Raw genomic sequence first — 19,381 nt, forward strand, 5'->3', positions numbered from 1 at the left:
TGGGGATGTTTTAGTTAATACTAAAAGTTAATGAAATACTAAAGTGAGAGTAAAGACTTATATAATGTTACAATGTTATAATGTTCTTTCTATTCATCAAAGAATCCTAAAAAAGTAAAAGTATCATTGTTTCGACAGAAATATGAAGCAGCACAACTATATTCAACACTGATAATAATGAGAAATGTTTCTTGAGCATCAAATCATCATATCAGAATGATTTCTGAAGGATCATGTGACACTGAAGACTGGAGTAATGATGCTGAAAATACAGATTTGATCACAGGAATAAATTACATTTTACAATATATCCACATAGAATATAACTATTCTAAATTGTAATAATTTTTCAGAATGTACAGTTTTTACTGTATTTTTGATCAAATAAATGCAGCCTTGCTGACGTTGGCTTTCAAAAAATGTAAAAAATGTTACTGAAACTTTTGAATGTTAGAGTATTTTTCCCCAATATGCATTGTGAATGTGTACAAGGGTGTGTTCAATAAGGATGTAAAAACAATGCTTGTGTATTGTTTGAGCATATGATCTTAGTCTAATGTTGTGACTCAAAAAAAAAAAAAAATAAGAATTATGATTAATTTATGCAGAAATCAACGTAATGTCACGGTGGGGTTGCAGTATAGTTAATGAAACGGATCTAATCGCAGCAGACAGAACTCAAGGTATTCAGAAAACACAGGAACTAAACAACCAAACCTAACTCGATGAGAACTGCTAAACTACAGGAAACTCAGAGTTTAAATAGACAAACCAATCAATGAAAATAACAGCAACTGGTGATCAACTAATGAAAACACATGGAAACAACTGAGGTCACAGAACTAAACAAGTGCTAAAACAGAGACAAACTCAGATGATCCCTAACACAGAAAAGGGTTTACATATACTGTCCTGCATCTGTGTTCGACTAACCAATAGCCAGCACAGTCTAGGAAAGGTTAGATGAAAATAAGAGTCGTTTCAGAGGTGGCGCGAGTTATTACATTTTGATGAAATATTACGAATAATAACATAATAATGTGCCCTGATGAAACGTTTCCAATAAGACATACACCATCTCTCATTCCCCTGGGAGTGAAACTGTCCTTTCATCTGTACAAGTGGAAAAGAATTTCACATATTATCTACAGACCTTGATAAAGTGTCTTTATTAGTAAATCATAGGCAAAAACAGGAAGTATTTTCTTTTCTCCAAAATGGACGCTTGCCAAATGTCAAATGATGGCAAAATGAACAGATTCAACCAAGCGTAACATCTATTAGTTCTTGATCAGCCTGCCTTCACATGAACATCATATTTACACTTACAATGACTCGACGAAGTATCACCAAATGAGATTTCTTATCGAAGCGCTGTCACATGGGTGCAGCTGTATTGGTATTTCTGGGATTATATCCTCTGGCAATAGAAAAATAAAGATTTCATCACACGGCAAATGCCACACACTCGTCAGTGTGATTTCATATCAAACCCCACAGCTGTCCCAGACACTAGATAGTGATTTAACAAAAAACTTTCAGACCACACTGATGCAAACAGCGAAGTCTAAGCCACTCCACAGATGCTCGACTCCATTGATGTCTGGGCTTTGATGGGCGTCTTTGTAGGGATTTACTGTGTTATTTATACACTTGAACATCTACCGAGAGGGTTTTCGCTTACAGCATCACGGTGAGGTCTGAGAAGACTCCCAAACACAACAGAAACGCTCTGAAAGGGTTGAAGCAACAGTGATCTGCCATTAGCTGCAGCACTGAGGTCAGATTCATCACCTGGACTGTGAAAGACGCATCGTTTTAAGAGTAAAAACAGGCATCTGCGGTGCCCAGAAACCCAGAGCAATAAATACTGTTTCAGGTATTCCTTATTTATTGGTATCTGCATATTTTACAACTTCTAACCATATATTTCATTAAGTGATATTGGGCCCTATTTTAACGATCTGAAACGCAAGTATCAAGCGCGAAACACAAGTAACTTTGTGGGTGGATCTCTGTTGCTATTATACCGGCGGGATAAATGACTTAGTAGCTTCATTACTCATAGGTGTGGTTTGGGCGTAACGTGAAATAAACCAATCAGAGCCTCATCTCACATTCCCTTTAAGAGCAGGCGCGCTTGTTCCATGGCGGGTTGCTATTATAACGGCGGATTTGCCAGGAGCGGTTCACAGCAGAGGAGACCGACGTTCTCGCCAGGGCCGTAAAACACAGAGAAGTGACATTGGGGATGGAGAAACACACCCAGATTAGCTTCGGTTAAACAGGCGTATAATAATTTGAGTAAATGTGTAAGCTAGATTTATGCCTATTTTTTCACATCTTCATGGACACAACAGTGATTTCCCTCGTGTGGTAATATTTTTCCTTGTAATAATGTATGGTTTTCTAAAAATGAAAACTGCTGCGTCTGTGTAGAGTAGAGAAGCAAAGTGTGTGTGCGTTGTGCACACGCTACATTAATGGCCAAGCATGCGCCCTTAAAATAGCATATTAATAACATGCGCAACGCGCCACTGACTTTAGACTCGGTTTTTCCTGGTCAGTGGCGGAATTGTTTTCTGAAACTGCAAAATAGCACCAGGGAATGTTTGCGCCAAAACACACCTCCTCTTTTCACTGAACCGCCCCCGGGAGCGCAAGTTCATTCCCTAAATTACCGACGAATATAAAAGCCTCATGATAATTCATCATAAGTAGCCTGTCCATAAAACATGGCGAATACTCATGTACGTGTCAGGGTGACACACTGCAATAAAATAATGCAATAAACATTAACTAAAATGTAACACAAAACACCCTTATGTGCATTACTGATTACAAAAAAAAGAAAAAGTTATTATTAAGTTATTTAGTAGTGAGCAATTTTTTGCCTTTTGTTGTTTGAATTAACATTAAAACACAGACAGCTGCAGGAATATTAGGCTGATGTCACTTTAAGAGCTGCACGGAACCAATATACTGTTACACATGCGCTTTATTTCTCAGCTGTTTACTTAAAGGGGGGGTGAAATGCTATTTCATGCATACTGAGTTTTTTACACTGTTAAAGAGTTGGATTCCCATGCTAAACATGGACAAAGTTTCAAAAATTAAATTGTAAGTTTGAAGGAGTATTTCTGTGCCAAAAATGCTCCTTCCGGTTTGTCACAAGTTTCGGAAAGTTTTTTTCGAGTATGGGCATGTGTGACGTCAGATGGGGCGGAATTTCCTTATACGGGTCCTAAGGGCACTTCTCCCGGAAGAGCGCGGGCGCGCCCGTAGACCAGAGCGAGAGAGCGGAAAGCAGTTCGCCCATCATCACAGTGCTGTGCTCGGCTTTAGGGAAGTCAGTGTCACCAAAGAAGTGGGTTTTTAGTTGCCAGGGCAAGACATCCCTGCACAGATTCCCAAAGAACCCGTGGATGAACTGTGTGTGACTTAGAAGAAGTGAAAGAGAACTCGATTCAGTATTTGTGCTAAAACGCTGCTTTCTGGTTGGTCTCTTTGGATCAGTGCGCCAAACACTTCTCACACAGCGAGTGGAATTGAGTTCTCTTCTTGCTTTTAAACATTTAAATTGACAAGGCTTAAAAACATGTGCAATGGAAAAACGTGAAGATGCAGCCCGATCGGGACAGTGAGAGCTCTGTCAATTGTACCAAGCATTGTTCACGCCGGCACCAGGCTTTATTGTCTTTATTGTCGAGCCCTGCTGTATTTTGTACATATTTCATTTTGTTTTAGCAAGGATTTAATTATCTTACCCACAGAAAAACGTTAGATTATGCAACAGACATTATACAACTCAGTGCCTTCCTAAACCATCCGTTTGGCCTTTTTCATGTTATAGCCAATATGCCAACTGATCAAAAATCTGCCGATAAATATCAGCGTCCGATACATCAGTGCATCTCTAGTCAAATTACATATACGTTAAACCATTTACAATCGCCGTACATGGTAAAATAGCTTGCAGATAACCAGTTAGCAGGTTTGTCTTTTCTGTAAAAAACAGAAAAGGTGTGGCCGTGTGGAAAAGCAGTAAGGTGTGTTACACATCACAACCTTCTCATAGGCAGCATAAACAGTTTCTATACTAAACTATACTATACTAAAGTTGGATGATGTTGTGTTATGCTTCAGTCAGCTCGCTTTGATTGGGTATTGTTTCGTTTCACGTGACAATCTGTAGGAGCGCATTCGTCCTCAAGGTTCCTCACACACAACAGGATTTCTGATAGTAAATATTAAACATGTTGAATATGTTTTATTGAAAATAATAACTCCGACGTTCTTCTGAGCAGACTCAATCACTCTAAACACACCTCACACACCAGAGGAAAATCTGATGAGATAATCCACAGAACCAACGAGATTATCAGGACGTTACCTAGAATAGTCGGAAGGGGAGAAAATGAGAAATCGGTCCTAAATCTTGTAGTGTGTGGGTGCCTTAAGCCAGAGTCAAGTTGTGTGTGTGAACCGCTTGCATCTTCAAACAATATAAAAACTGTGCAAGGTTGAGCGGTTTTTGTGGTTTCTGCTGTTTGTGTAAAAGCAATGAGAGCATAAAACAAAACAAAAACAACGGTTTAAATGTAAATCAATGGCAAACAAAAAAAAGTACAACAATAAAGATAATTGAGTGTCTTTACTCTTGACTGTGTACTAACATTTAAATTAATCATTTGCTGATAAATGTTTTATCATGTACATGTTTTTACATTGTATATATATTTTTAAATATTATATATTTTTTTAAATATACCTGCATGTAATTAATTTCTGTAATTACATCTAATAATCTCATCTCATTAGCAGCATAAGTGTTTAGCAATACAACATGGACACAATATGTACACTGTAGTTCAAAGTAGTTAAAGACACCTAATAAAGTGGGAGTCCGTACAGAACATTTCTCCTGGATGGAAGTCTTCATTTCTCATTGAAGAGAAGTGCTGAAAACTGAAGCGCTCGCTACTCTTCGCCAGCGTTACGCTTCACACTCCCACAGCCTCACAAGTCATGTGACAATTTTACATACATACACCTTCCTACAACTGATGAAACCACGCCAGACATGAAAAAACCTTTGCTTTCCTGAGAATAAACTACCTGAAGTTCATTCATCACGCAGCTCACATCATCGAGGAATGATCATGGAGAATAATTACCTCTGCTAATCCGCAAACACACACGCGTCTGCACGCTTCTCACCAGCTTAAAGTCAGCATGAAATCTAAACTGGCATTTCTTATTTTTTTATAGTGTTTATTCTAAATGATTTATCCGTGCACATCATTGTTGTGTTAAATTCACTCATAATCTTTAACTAAAATATCTTCCCCTCCCTCTTGCAGCATCTAATTTCTTCTTTGAAGACGAGGGCGGAGCAATAACCTGTCACTTATATGACATCCACCAATAGAGCTGGTAAGTCCCGCCCCTTCCGCTAATCCCCGCTGGACCTCTAGGTTGAAAAATCGTCAATGCAAGTGAATGGGAGAAAATAATTATTTTCTGGTCCCGTTTGAATTGTGCCATGAATGTGAACATATCGTCCCCTTGGAATTATAAGGTTCTATCTGCGTTCTGAGCAGTTTTGAGATATTGAGCTTCAAAGTTTTTGCATTACATATAGGAAAATGTATATGGGGAACAAGTTTCTTTCAAACATGAAAATAACAGGGACCCTAAATGTATTCTAAATATACAATATCAAAATCCTCTCAAATTTGTAAATGGGGATTTTTGGAATGGGTCAAATGCAGATAGAACCTTCTAATTCTAAAAAAACACTTTTCGCTTAGAATTATAAGGTTCTATCTGCCAAAACATTATTTGAACACTAAATATAAAATTATTAATGTTGTAACAATGTCTCAACATGTGTTAGAAAGTAAAATTTGATCTTTTCTATGACATTTATTTCATATTTTTAGCACTTCCATGTATTTAGGACATTTCAAATTAAGCAAGGTAGGTCTAAATATTTTGTCCAGTGCAGATGTTAATTTTTGGTACCAATTTGGTGGGTAATTAAACACATTATTGCAGAAATTGTTACTTTAATCTTTCTTTTGTTTAGACAAAAAGCAGCTACTGTAATAAATCTGAGCAGGACTTTATTCCACCTAAAGTGGGCCAGGTAAAATGGCTTTCCAGACATCAGTATGGCTGAAATAACATGCTAATGTTTATTGTTGTAATTAAGACCCCATCAATTAAATTGACTATTTCACCTTTAAGGCTTAATATTGTAAAAATTAAGACATTTTAAGACTTTAAAAACTGCAAGAAAACAGACATGCATCAGCAAATTAATTCATAAAGTTTAATAATCATTGAAAAATGATTCACTGACTATATAATCACAAAAAAGGTCAATTTTTTTCATTTTTTCAAGGTCTCAAAAACTCATTTTTTAAAACACAGAACTATAATACTCTCTGTGACTCGTTTTTTAAAACACAGACTTGTACTCTCTATGACTCATTTTTTGATTGGTCCTCTTCTGTCCATTCGAAGTGCTGATTGGCTCACGCAGATAGAACCTTATAGAGCCAAGTTAGAGTTCGACTTTGTAGATAGAACCTTTTTGTTTTTTCAATAAAAAGTCCCAAAATGTACACAACTTAAAAAAAAACATCACATAATGTAAATAAGTTATCACAGAATAAGAATATGTGAATAACTCAATTTTGACAAAAATGTCAGATAGAACTTTATAATTCCAAGGGGACGATATGTTGTCTGTGAAAATTTTATATAACTTTTCGTGTAAAGAATGCTAGAATTTAGCGGGTAGAAGTTTGATACGGTTAGACTTTGTGTGAGAGCACTTTGTGGACTACAATTACTCGCTGCTTTCGACGCGTTTGAAACGTCAACACCACTAGCACACGGACACTAGCTCACGGATCCCGCTAAACATGGCTGTGTCTTTGGTGCACTTCACCGCCTTCTTTCAGGGAGAGGACAAAATCGTTGATGTTGGCGAAAACCACGGGTAAGTCAACTTTATGGGGTGACGTCACATAGGCGACATGTAGTCTTTCTCGTTATGTCTTTTCCACAACTGCTAGCCGAAGAATCATACCATATACTGTCAAACTCGTAACATGAAAAGTTATATAAAAAATTCACAGACAACATATGTTCAATTCATGGCACAATTCAAACGGGACCAGAAAATAATTATTTTCTCCCATTCACTTGCATTGACGATTTTCAACCTAGAGGTCCACTTGGGGTTTTACGGATGGGCGGGACTTACCAGCTCTATAGCAAACCACAACCATCCAATCAATTCCCAACATTCAAAACCAAGCCCCGCCCACATTTGTTCTTGTTCCAGAAGCTGTTTCCGTATCCGACACGATTGGGAACGAAAAGACTCGCGCAACTTCCTTTTCATGGCGGATTTAAAAACTTCCAGATATAAACGCTTATATGCCTGAAAATAGTTTCAAAACTACAATTTATATATACACTACTGTTCAAAAGTTTGGGTCAGTAAGACTTTTAATGTTTTTAAAAGAAGTCTCTTCTGCTCACCAAGGCTGCATTTATTTGATAAACAATAAAAAAAACAGTAATATTGTGAAATATTATGACAATTTAAAATGACTGTTTTCTATTTTAATACATTTTAAACTGTAATTTATTCTTGTGATCAAAACTGAATGTTCAGCATCATTACTCCAGTCTTCAGTGTCACATGATCCTTCAGAAATCACTCTAATATGATGATTTGATGCTCAAGAAACATTATTATTATGAAAACTGTTGTGTACAATTTTTTTTCAAAATTCTTTGATGAATGGAAAGTTCAAAAGAACAGCATTTATTTAAAATAGAATATTTTCTAACATTATAAATGTCTTTACTGTAACTTTTGATCAGTTTAACTCATCCTTGATGAATAAAAGTATTGATTTATTTTATTTCTTTCCCCCAAAAATAAAATTTAAATTCTTACTGACCCCAAACTTATGAAGGGTAGTGTTTAATGTTACAAAAGCTTTAGATTTCAGATAAATGCTGTTCTTCTGAACTTTCTATTTATCATGGCATCATGAAATAAAAATGTAAAAAACTGTTTTCAACAATGATAATAACCATAAATGTTTCTTGAGCATCAAGTCATCATATCACAGGAATAAATTACACTTGACTGTAAATTCACATAGAAAACAGCTGATTTACAGTAGAATAATATTTCGCAATATTACTATTTTTGTATTTTTAATCAAATAAATGCAGCCTTGGTGAACAGAAGATACTTCTTTTAAAAACATTAAAAATCTTACTGACCCCAAACTTTTGAACGGTAGTGTATATATTTTTTTTAATGAGAATGGACCATATGGTTTAGTAACAAGTTAACAACAAAATCAAAATTGACAATTCTTACTTTTTAACAACTGGAATACTGCAGTGTTTATCATAACTGATTATTACGCCCTCATAATAAAGCATAAATAATGTCCGCCCCCTCGCAATGACATCTCTTCTCTGATGATGCGTACAACGGCTGGGCAATACATTCATCCGAGATTGATGCCAGTCCCTCCCCTCCAGGATCCAGTCACATTCACAGTGAGATTTCAGTCAAAACCAGTTCATTTGAACAGGAATCTACGCAATCGTGAATTCTGCATTGGGTTCGCTGCTTGGTTTGACGTGTGTGTGAGCAGTGCCGCATACAGCGCTGCACTAATGCAGCTTATCACTGGCATGATGTCACTGGTAACTGCACCTCATCACATCAAAATACAATCAGTTCTCAATGGACGAAATCAAGTCATGTCCCGTGTGTCCCTTTCCCCCTGTTAAGCTGTTTCACTTGGTATACGTCAATAGGGAAGAAAAGCCGGGCGCCATTTCTGATTTAAAAGCATCCCATGATGCATCTTGATTGCAAACGTCCAGAGTGAGCAGAGCTGGAAACTAGACAAAGAGTGGCAATCTTGAAGAAGCCTAAGTATACGATACGGTTTATATGTTAGATGATATTCGCTTCACCTGTGTTTGGTCATAATGTTTTTGTTATTATTTCGTCATATCATTTCATATGAAAATGTCTTGTGTTGCTATTGCAATGAAACATCCACACACACACAACAAAGACTCTACCGCTTATGGACACTTACTTTCAAGGGTGATCAATCTTTACGAGAGCCTACCAACACTACAAATTATGATTCAAATCTTGTAATTTGGAAAATTTGGCTGAAATGCTGTAAATATTTCATGTTGGAAATGTGAAAAAGTAAGAGAACCTGATGTTCCCAGATGTGTGTTAGTTAAACTCACACTCACAGCGCTTGCAGAAACAGCGCTGATCTGAAAACACACCATTATATGCTGAGCACGCGCCTGTAAAACACACACTGAAACATACAGCGCAACCTTTGCTTTGATATCACAATCCGATATTACATCACACATACATTTCAGTTTAATTTAGATTAATTGTGCAGCCCGCTTATTTATTTTAACGTTACATTCAAATTAATTAATAATTATTGTGTTTTCATCGACTCGTGAGACCTTCGGTGAAAGTCAACAGGATTGTGTTATTTTGTGCCTGTTTAAAGTGAATAATTATCTAGAGTGCTTTGATGAATAATGAATATTCCGGGTTAAATACATCATGTCCCGTGCTGTAAGTGTAGCTAATTTACCTGATGAATAATCAATAAGAGTTCACATGTGTTCCTCTGCTGCCCATGATCCCTGCAGTGTCAATCACACTGTTGCCGTGGCGATAACAATGACTTTCATAATGGTCCTTTCTCAGCCTCATCTCGTTCAGCAGGATCTGAGCGACTCAAGAGCGCCTCCAACAGGACGAGCTCAGTGTGCACAATCACAAACCCAAAGTAAACTTTATATTATCATTATTATATTTGTACTGATATATCTGGATTTAAACTAATGTTTGGGGTCAGCAAGATTTTTTTCACATTAAATTGATCAAAAAGACATGTTTCAGACTATTTCTATTTCAAATAAATGCTGTTCATTTGAACCTTCTATTCATCAAAGAATCCTGAAAAAAAATGGTTTCCACAGAAATATGAATCAGCAATAATCAGAAATGTGTCTTGGGCATTAAATCCTCATATTAGAAGGATCATGTGACACTGAAGACTGGAGTAATGATCCTGAAATTCACAGGAATAAATGACATTTTAAAATATATCCACATAAAAAATAAACATTTCTTTAAAATTGTAACAGTATTACTGAACTTTACTGCTTTTTTGATCGCATAGATGAGCAGAAGAGACTTCAAAAACATTAAAAACTTCACCGACCCCAAACTTAGTAAAGCATCTAATGAGTAATTAGTCATTTTTCATCTGATTTTGTGACTTCTGCTTGTTATTGGCAGTCACTGTGAATATGAACGCCTGAGATGTCTCACTCCGCCACATCTGTACTTCATATCTCACCGCAGTCATTTCTGCACATAAGCACTGAAGATAATTATTCATAGAGTTCAATAACGTCTGCATCTGTCACTGATCTCCCATGATGCCTCATTCATCAGGTCATTATGAGTGACTGTTATCACTCGACTGGATCTTTCACATATTTAAGCATTACATGTAATGTAATTTTACTGTCATTCTCTATTTCTGTTAAATATTAAATAATAAATATATTCCGGCTGGCTTTAAATGTGTTGGTTAGCACAGCCTTTTCACTTTCAGTAACTCTAAAATGTCATTCACACTTCGACACGCACATTAAATTATTACACACCCTGAACCAGTGGCCTTTACTGTCAAACTATAGTGTCTCCTACAATAAATGTCATTGGTCTACTCTGCTCTGATTGGTCAGAAGACCCAGTCTGTTGTGATTGGTCTACTCTGCTCTGATTGGTCAGACGGTCCAGTCTGTTGTGATTGGTCTACTCTGCTCTGATTGGTCACATGATCCAGTCTGTTGTGATTGGTCTACTCTGCTCTGATTGGTCACATGATCCAGTCTGTTGTGATTGGTCTACTCTGCTCTGATTGGTCAGACGGTCCAGTCTGTTGTGATTGGTCTACTCTGCTCTGATTGGTCAGATGGCCCAGTCTGTTGTGATTGGTCTACTCTGCTCTGATTGGTCACATGATCCAGTCTGTTGTGATTGGTCTACTCTGCTCTGATTGGTCAGATGACCCAGTCTGTTGTGATTGGTCTACTCTGCTCTGATTGGTCAGACGGTCCAGTCTGTTGTGATTGGTCTACTCTGCTCTGATTGGTCAGATGGCCCAGTCTGTTGTGATTGGTCTACTCTGCTCTGATTGGTCACATGATCCAGTCTGTTGTGATTGGTCTACTCTGCTCTGATTGGTCAGATGGCCCAGTCTGTTGTGATTGGTCTACTCTGCTCTGATTGGTCACATGATCCAGTCTGTTGTGATTGGTCTACTCTGCTCTGATTGGTCACATGATCCAGTCTGTTGTGATTGGTCTACTCTGCTCTGATTGGTCAGATGGTCCAGTCTGTTGTGATTGGTCTACTCTGCTCTGATTGGTCACATGATCCAGTCTGTTGTGATTGGTCTACTCTGCTCTGATTGGTCAGACGGTCCAGTCTGTTGTGATTGGTCTACTCTGCTCTGATTGGTCAGATGGCCCAGTCTGTTGTGATTGGTCTACTCTGCTCTGATTGGTCACATGATCCAGTCTGTTGTGATTGGTCTACTCTGCTCTGATTGGTCAGATGACCCAGTCTGTTGTGATTGGTCTACTCTGCTCTGATTGGTCAGACGGTCCAGTCTGTTGTGATTGGTCTACTCTGCTCTGATTGGTCAGACGGTCCAGTCTGTTGTGATTGGTCTACTCTGCTCTGATTGGTCACATGATCCAGTCTGTTGTGATTGGTCTACTCTGCTCTGATTGGTCAGATGACCCAGTCTGTTGTGATTGGTCTACTCTGCTCTGATTGGTCAGACGGTCCAGTCTGTTGTGATTGGTCTACTCTGCTCTGATTGGTCAGATGGCCCAGTCTGTTGTGATTGGTCTACTCTGCTCTGATTGGTCACATGATCCAGTCTGTTGTGATTGGTCTACTCTGCTCTGATTGGTCAGATGACCCAGTCTGTTGTGATTGGTCTACTCTGCTCTGATTGGTCAGACGGTCCAGTCTGTTGTGATTGGTCTACTCTGCTCTGATTGGTCAGACGGTCCAGTCTGTTGTGATTGGTCTACTCTGCTCTGATTGGTCACATGATCCAGTCTGTTGTGATTGGTCTACTCTGCTCTGATTGGTCAGATGACCCAGTCTGTTGTGATTGGTCTACTCTGCTCTGATTGGTCAGACGGTCCAGTCTGTTGTGATTGGTCTACTCTGCTCTGATTGGTCAGATGGCCCAGTCTGTTGTGATTGGTCTACTCTGCTCTGATTGGTCACATGATCCAGTCTGTTGTGATTGGTCTACTCTGCTCTGATTGGTCACATGATCCAGTCTGTTGTGATTGGTCTACTCTGCTCTGATTGGTCAGATGGTCCAGTCTGTTGTGATTGGTCTACTCTGCTCTGATTGGTCACATGATCCAGTCTGTTGTGATTGGTCTACTCTGCTCTGATTGGTCAGACGGTCCAGTCTGTTGTGATTGGTCTACTCTGCTCTGATTGGTCAGATGGCCCAGTCTGTTGTGATTGGTCTACTCTGCTCTGATTGGTCACATGATCCAGTCTGTTGTGATTGGTCTACTCTGCTCTGATTGGTCAGATGACCCAGTCTGTTGTGATTGGTCTACTCTGCTCTGATTGGTCAGACGGTCCAGTCTGTTGTGATTGGTCTACTCTGCTCTGATTGGTCAGACGGTCCAGTCTGTTGTGATTGGTCTACTCTGCTCTGATTGGTCAGATGGCCCAGTCTGTTGTGATTGGTCTACTCTGCTCTGATTGGTCAGACGGTCCAGTCTGTTGTGATTGGTCTACTCTGCTCTGATTGGTCAGATGGCCCAGTCTGTTGTGATTGGTCTACTCTGCTCTGATTGGTCAGATGGCCCAGTCTGTTGTGATTGGTCTACTCTGCTCTGATTGGTCACATGATCCAGTCTGTTGTGATTGGTCTACTCTGCTCTGATTGGTCAGACGGTCCAGTCTGTTGTGATTGGTCTACTCTGCTCTGATTGGTCAGATGGCCCAGTCTGTTGTGATTGGTCTACTCTGCTCTGATTGGTCACATGATCCAGTCTGTTGTGATTGGTCTACTCTGCTCTGATTGGTCAGATGGCCCAGTCTGTTGTGATTGGTCTACTCTGCTCTGATTGGTCACATGATCCAGTCTGTTGTGATTGGTCTACTCTGCTCTGATTGGTCACATGATCCAGTCTGTTGTGATTGGTCTACTCTGCTCTGATTGGTCAGATGGTCCAGTCTGTTGTGATTGGTCTACTCTGCTCTGATTGGTCACATGATCCAGTCTGTTGTGATCGGTCTACTCTGCTCTGATTGGTCAGACGGTCCAGTCTGTTGTGATTGGTCTACTCTGCTCTGATTGGTCAGATGGTCCAGTCTGTTGTGAATGGCCTACTCTGCTCTGATTGGTCACATGATCCAGTCTGTTGTGATTGGTCTACTCTGCTCTGATTGGTCACATGATCCAGTCTGTTGTGATTGGTCTACTCTGCTCTGATTGGTCAGACGGCCCAGTCTGTTGTGATTGGTCTACTCTGCTCTGATTGGTCAGATGATCCAGTCTGTTGTGATTGGTCTACTCTGCTCTGATTGGTCACATGATCCAGTCTGTTGTGATTGGTCTACTCTGCTCTGATTGGTCACATGATCCAGTCTGTTGTGATTGGTCTACTCTGCTCTGATTGGTCAGATGGTCCAGTCTGTTGTGATTGGTCACATGACCCAGCCTGTTGTGATTGGTCTACTCTGCTCTGATTGGTCAGATGGTCCAGTCTGTTGTGACTGGTAAACCGCTAACAGCCCATGTCGGAAAACAAATGCCCTTTACCATATCTGAATTTCAGCTCCAGATCTTCCTCAGCACTTGATACAGTGATATGAACAGTAACTATGGCAATGGTTTTACCAATATCAATCTCATCCTTTGGATATGAACAGAACAAAACAAAACAAACTCTTTCAAGCCTCAGCTACAACTACAGTGTTTGAATGTAGGTTCAAGCAAGAAGTAAGACTGGAAATAGTAATGCTGACGACTCATTTCAGGCAGGTCAGAATCACGGCTTTCTTCTGGGAACTCCATTTATCTGCACTTTGATCTTTAAAACTTTGCAGACCGTTTATGTGTACAAACAGCTGTATTACACACTGCATGAAAGATCACATAATAAGGGCACTTTAAAATAAACTGCAGTCTGTTCCTCAAGTGAGAAACATAACTCTCAGACACTGGAAATCAGCATAAAAGTCATATATAGATGACTGACAGTACTTTCAGCAAGAAGAACTGCATGTTGCGTCGGGACTAGATAGTACACAGTGTAATTGTTGGAATAAGGGTTTGCAAAAACAAAATCAAGCAAAAGTGTCAAAGCTGAGCCGGCTGGTCTTACCGATGAGCTCGGTGGGCGTCTTCTCTATGAAGTGTTCACACAGTCTGATGAACATCTCTGTAGTCTCTGCTGTGGGGCATTCACCGTGGCTGAATGAGACACACACACACAACATGATTTTAGCATGACAGATCAACACTAGCATGTCAGCTACAGTGGCACACACACATCCATTGACCCATGTTCACACAGAATAAAAGTGACACCTGATGGTCTATTCATACTAAGATTAAAACGAAAAGGCAGTCTGAGCACGCACACGCTTTCATGCTAATTCATTATACAATTTAATTATAATAAAACTTCTAATTCTGTTTAAAAACACTGTTGTTTTGTATTATATTTTAACATTTCATTCTATCAAAAAAATAAGTTTACAAATTATATTATTTTATTTTATATTATTTTGGTTGTTAAAAAAAAACACAAACAAGACAAATTTGTGACTTAGTTGAAGTTTACAGTTTGTAACCCAATAACTTTTTTGTGATTTGAATATGTTAACTAGATGCCATGTTTTGGTTAATAACTTATATATTAGGGCTGTGAAACGAGTAATCGCGTCCAAAATAAAAGTTTGTGTTTACATTATATATGTGGGTGTGTACTGTGTAAAATTATTTTGTATGCATGCATGCATTTATATATTTAAGAAAAAAACTATTATTAAATTATATTAAATCATATATAAATATACAGATTATACATGCAAATATTTCTTAAATGTATACATGCATGCTGGGATCTTCTCTTATGCACTGTTACATTTCAGATGCAAGGGACAAATAAACACAGTATTCATATGCTGAGGTTCACGTACCCTTTACAGGAAAGTTTGACGTATTTGATTCCTTCTTTTTCGATCTCGGCTCGATCATAGAAGCGGCTGGTGTTGGTCAGGTCCACCAGCAAACCCATCTTCACCTGCGGACAGGTGAGCATCACATCAACACAGCTCAGTCAGAACAAGAGCATTACAGATGCGTTTAAGAGGAACCTTCATGTACCTTCAAGCTTTTGAGATAGTTGGACAGCATGCTGGGATGAAACCGGTTCTCCTCGGGCACTTTATCATCATACCGAGGTCCAAGCATGGTTTTCATGGGCAGAAATTTACCTAAAGAGAGAAATCATCACACAAGTTCACGTCATGACACTCACGATGATGGCTTGGTTCAGTGAAATCTTTACAGAAAGTACTTGACAACAGAATGTTGGTGTCGGGCGGTAATACCATGGTATTAATAATAATATTCATGACATATAGCGCATTTAAAGGAATATGTATGAGTTTCTTTCTTCTGCTGAACACAGAGGTTTTTTTCCTACTATGTAAGTCTATGTGGTCCATTAACATCAAATATTCTTAAAAATATCTTCTTTTGTGTTCATTTTTAAGTGAACTTTCCCTTTAAGTTTAATACTTTCCTCTGATGGATGCCCAAAAAAATAACCATAAGCATAAATGTTCAAGGAAAAGTAAGAACACTGCATGAAATACCAGGGAATACATCCATTTAAATATTTTTTGTAACTGTTCAGCTGACCAAATAGGTTAGGAACCGCTGCTGTGCAAAACACTACAAGTTGAAGTCTTATCTCTTTAATATTAATTAAGCCATAGCGTACATAGAGGTCAAGTAAGTCCTACACCATAGTGCGATTCGTTACAATCCCGCCGACGTCTGGCTCTCAGCGAATCAGGAGGCCAAACGTAACATTGCGTGATTAATATTCATGATTCAAGCCCTCGCCGTAGTAGAATTCGAACACGCAGCTCCCGCCTCTTTCTTGTCCAGTGACGTAAATTGTGTTGATCTGCGTGTAGCGAGCTAATCTGGCTAGCCACTCCATTTAAAAAAACAGACCCAACAAACAAGTTTAGAGTGGCCCTAGTATATATCTTGACGTCGTATACGCTCCCATTTTAAAACACACGCAAACTAAGTCATTATTAGTTAATTTAGGCAAAGTTATCATTGGTTAATTTGGGCAAACGACGCAGTGCACTGGTCAGTGCTATAACCAAGCACAGGCTAACGGTAGCTTTCTGTTAGACTGAAAGCAGTTTAATCTGGTTTCACTGAAGCTGCAGTCGCACAGTTCAGTGATTGAGTGCGTTCATGCTCTCCATGATAGCATAACTCTAAGAAACTAAACCATTGCATTAATGAGACTGAGTGCGGATTAGCAGAGCAGCTTTGTTGACAACAGTCTGGTATATGCTCACCAGCCACAGGTTGTCCTCTTCTGGGACAATTCCTCCACCGAGGAGGCGCTCCGGTTTGAGCCATGCTCTCGAGCGGGACTCCGCGTTCAGCTGCCCCGGGGCTCAAGCCTGTCGGGCGGGCTGGAGGAGCTTCTGTGAGCCGCTGCCTGGGCCTTTGACACACACTCCCAGTGCTGTTGTCGTTAACCCGCTGTATCAAGAGCTCCGTGCGGTAGAAAGGATAACTTTCATGAGATGAGCTCCATGAGGCGAGCGCTTCCCAAATCCTGTTCAGAAGTAAACCGTAATATTCCCCACGCTCACTGTCCCGCAGTTCTGTGCGTTACTTGCATCTACAACCGACAGCAGTGACTCCAGGCGGGCAGCAGGGGGCGCTACACCTCCAGATAGATAGATAGATAGATAGATAGATAGATAGATAGATAGATAGATAGATAGATAGATAGATAGATAGATAGATAGATAGATAGATAGATAGATAGATAGATAGATAGATAGATAGATAGATAGATAGATAGATATACGAACATACAGATAGATAGATAGATAGATAGATAGATAGATAGATAGATAGATAGATAGATAGATAGATAGATAGATAGATAGATAGATAGATAGATAGATAGATAGATAGATAGATAGAGAGAGTCTAATTTAGTTGTTAAAGCACACAATGTCAAATATTAAAAGAGGGATAAGATGGTCCCTACCTGGATAAACTTTTACCGCATGTATAAATTACTTTTAATATAATTCTTATTAATATTTATATATATATTTAAAGTGCTATTAATGTAAATTACTAAATCAACTACTCTATACATTTTATTTTCACAAATGAGTTGATAATAATTGAGTAACCGATGCAGAATCCCAGTTAAATAGATTCATCTGAAAGGTAAAATTATGCTGTGACTTATATAAGCATATGAATATTATTTATTTAATTGACCATTTTTAATTAAAGATATGTAATAATAGCAACACTATGAATGCAAATTTACTGATTTCACATATTTAATGAAAGCAAAGATGTCTGACATATACATTTAATTCATGGAAATATGTGAATTATTTATATTCAGTGTACTGAATAATAACCCCATTGATTACAATGATTATTCAATTTAAAAACACTATGCCACTTGGGTGGCCTATGAGTGGCCCATCTTACCCCAAGGGTCTAATTTTATATTTTTTACTTCAAAATAAAAGCTACAACTTTTACTCCACAAATGCAAATCAATGTGTCCCCAAATTTCTCATGAACAAATAGACACAAAAAAAACTTTGATATTCAACATGATGCCTCTTTTCAAGAGACACAAAATTAGATCAATTAACTTCAGAACGATTTCGGCTGACTAGATCTCACTAATGTTGATATTCAGATGAAATGACAAGCCAGAGCCATTCATCAAAAGTGCTGAGATATTTGTTTAGAAAAAAAAAATATTATCTTACCCCAACGCCCTGTTGGCCCTTCTCATATATCTATATGCACTTTACTAATGTGGATATTTATAAATATGCCTGTATTTTATACATAAATATATATATATATATATGTTACTATTGAGCCACCATAAAAGCTGCTCAGCCAATTTAAAACACTCCTCTGACATTTGAAGCAAACTCAACTGATTTTGTATCCTCAATATTGCCTGAGTAAGGAAAAAAAAGCCCAGAATATTCCCATTAGGGGAAAGTTTCAAAAAATACCCAAATATAGCCATTCATAGCCTACGCCTATTCATTCTTCTTCTAAAGCCTGTTTTATACTTCTGCGTCGAACTGCCGCCGTAGCTACGTCGTAGGCTTTGTGTAGCGCGCGTACCCTACGGCGTACCCTGACGTGCACCTCTCCAAAAATGTAACAACGCGTCAATTCTACGCGGACACAAGCGCGGTGATTGGTCTGCCAGAACCCCTCCCTCGGGGTTTCACATGCTCCCTAGGTGCGCGTCAACGCGGACAACGACACAGAAGTATAAATTAAAACCAACACGTTGCCTACGGCGTATAGGCTCCGGCGTAGGTCCGACGCAGAAGTATAATGAGGCCTTTAAGGCCTCGTTATACTCACGTAAAGCCTGTATAAAACAGGCTTTACGTGAATAGGGTAAAAAATTTAACCTTTAGATATCACCATGAAAATTACTGAGTTGATTACTTACATCAAGACAAACAAAAAATGTATTACAAGTTTTTTGTAGTTGTTTGTTAACATGGACAAACGGTGCATAATCTAATTATGTAGGCCTATGTGCTAATTTGCATAAATACCACAACAGATCTAAACATTGGGTGAAAATGTCTTGTTGAATCTTGTTGACAAATAACAGTAAAATACTTAATGTTAAGGTCTGAATGTACCCATTTAGGAAGAATGAAGAGGGTATATTTGGGTCTTTTTCGAAACTTTCCCCTAATGGGATTCTTCGGGGCTTTTTTTCCCACTCAGGACATATTGAGGATACAAAATCAGTTGAGTTTGCTTCTGTTGCAATTTGTTCAAGGTTGACCCCCATTCTGGCTTAAAATGACTGTTATGACTCTTATTTCTTCCTATATTCTTCGCTTTAACGTCTCCGATAT

The 19,381-nt window shown here is 38.7% G+C and overlaps 1 protein-coding gene across 2 annotated transcripts in view; it reads right to left on the minus strand.

Annotated features, from left to right (window-relative positions):
- Positions 1–17,146, minus strand: part of rngtt (RNA guanylyltransferase and 5'-phosphatase) — a 118,061-nt gene extending 100,915 nt beyond the window's left edge. The window contains exons 1-4 of one of the 2 annotated variants that reach the window (XR_014031089.1): positions 16,784–17,142; positions 15,561–15,670; positions 15,374–15,477; positions 14,554–14,642 (exon numbers count right to left, since the gene is read on the minus strand). Coding sequence is in view for 1 of the 2 variants with exons in the window: in XM_081378856.1 (XP_081234982.1) it covers positions 14,554–14,642; positions 15,374–15,477; positions 15,561–15,670; positions 16,784–16,847 (367 nt within the window). In the remaining variant the exon portion in view is untranslated. Of the gene's footprint in view, positions 1–14,553; positions 14,643–15,373; positions 15,478–15,560; positions 15,671–16,783 lie in introns of both variants that reach the window. The other variant, XM_081378856.1, reaches the window with a different exon arrangement.
- Between the last annotated feature and the right edge of the window lie 2,235 nt (positions 17,147–19,381).

This window comes from Scardinius erythrophthalmus (genome assembly GCF_964197995.2).
Source record: "Scardinius erythrophthalmus genome assembly, chromosome: 11".
NCBI lineage: Eukaryota > Metazoa > Chordata > Actinopteri > Cypriniformes > Leuciscidae > Scardinius > Scardinius erythrophthalmus.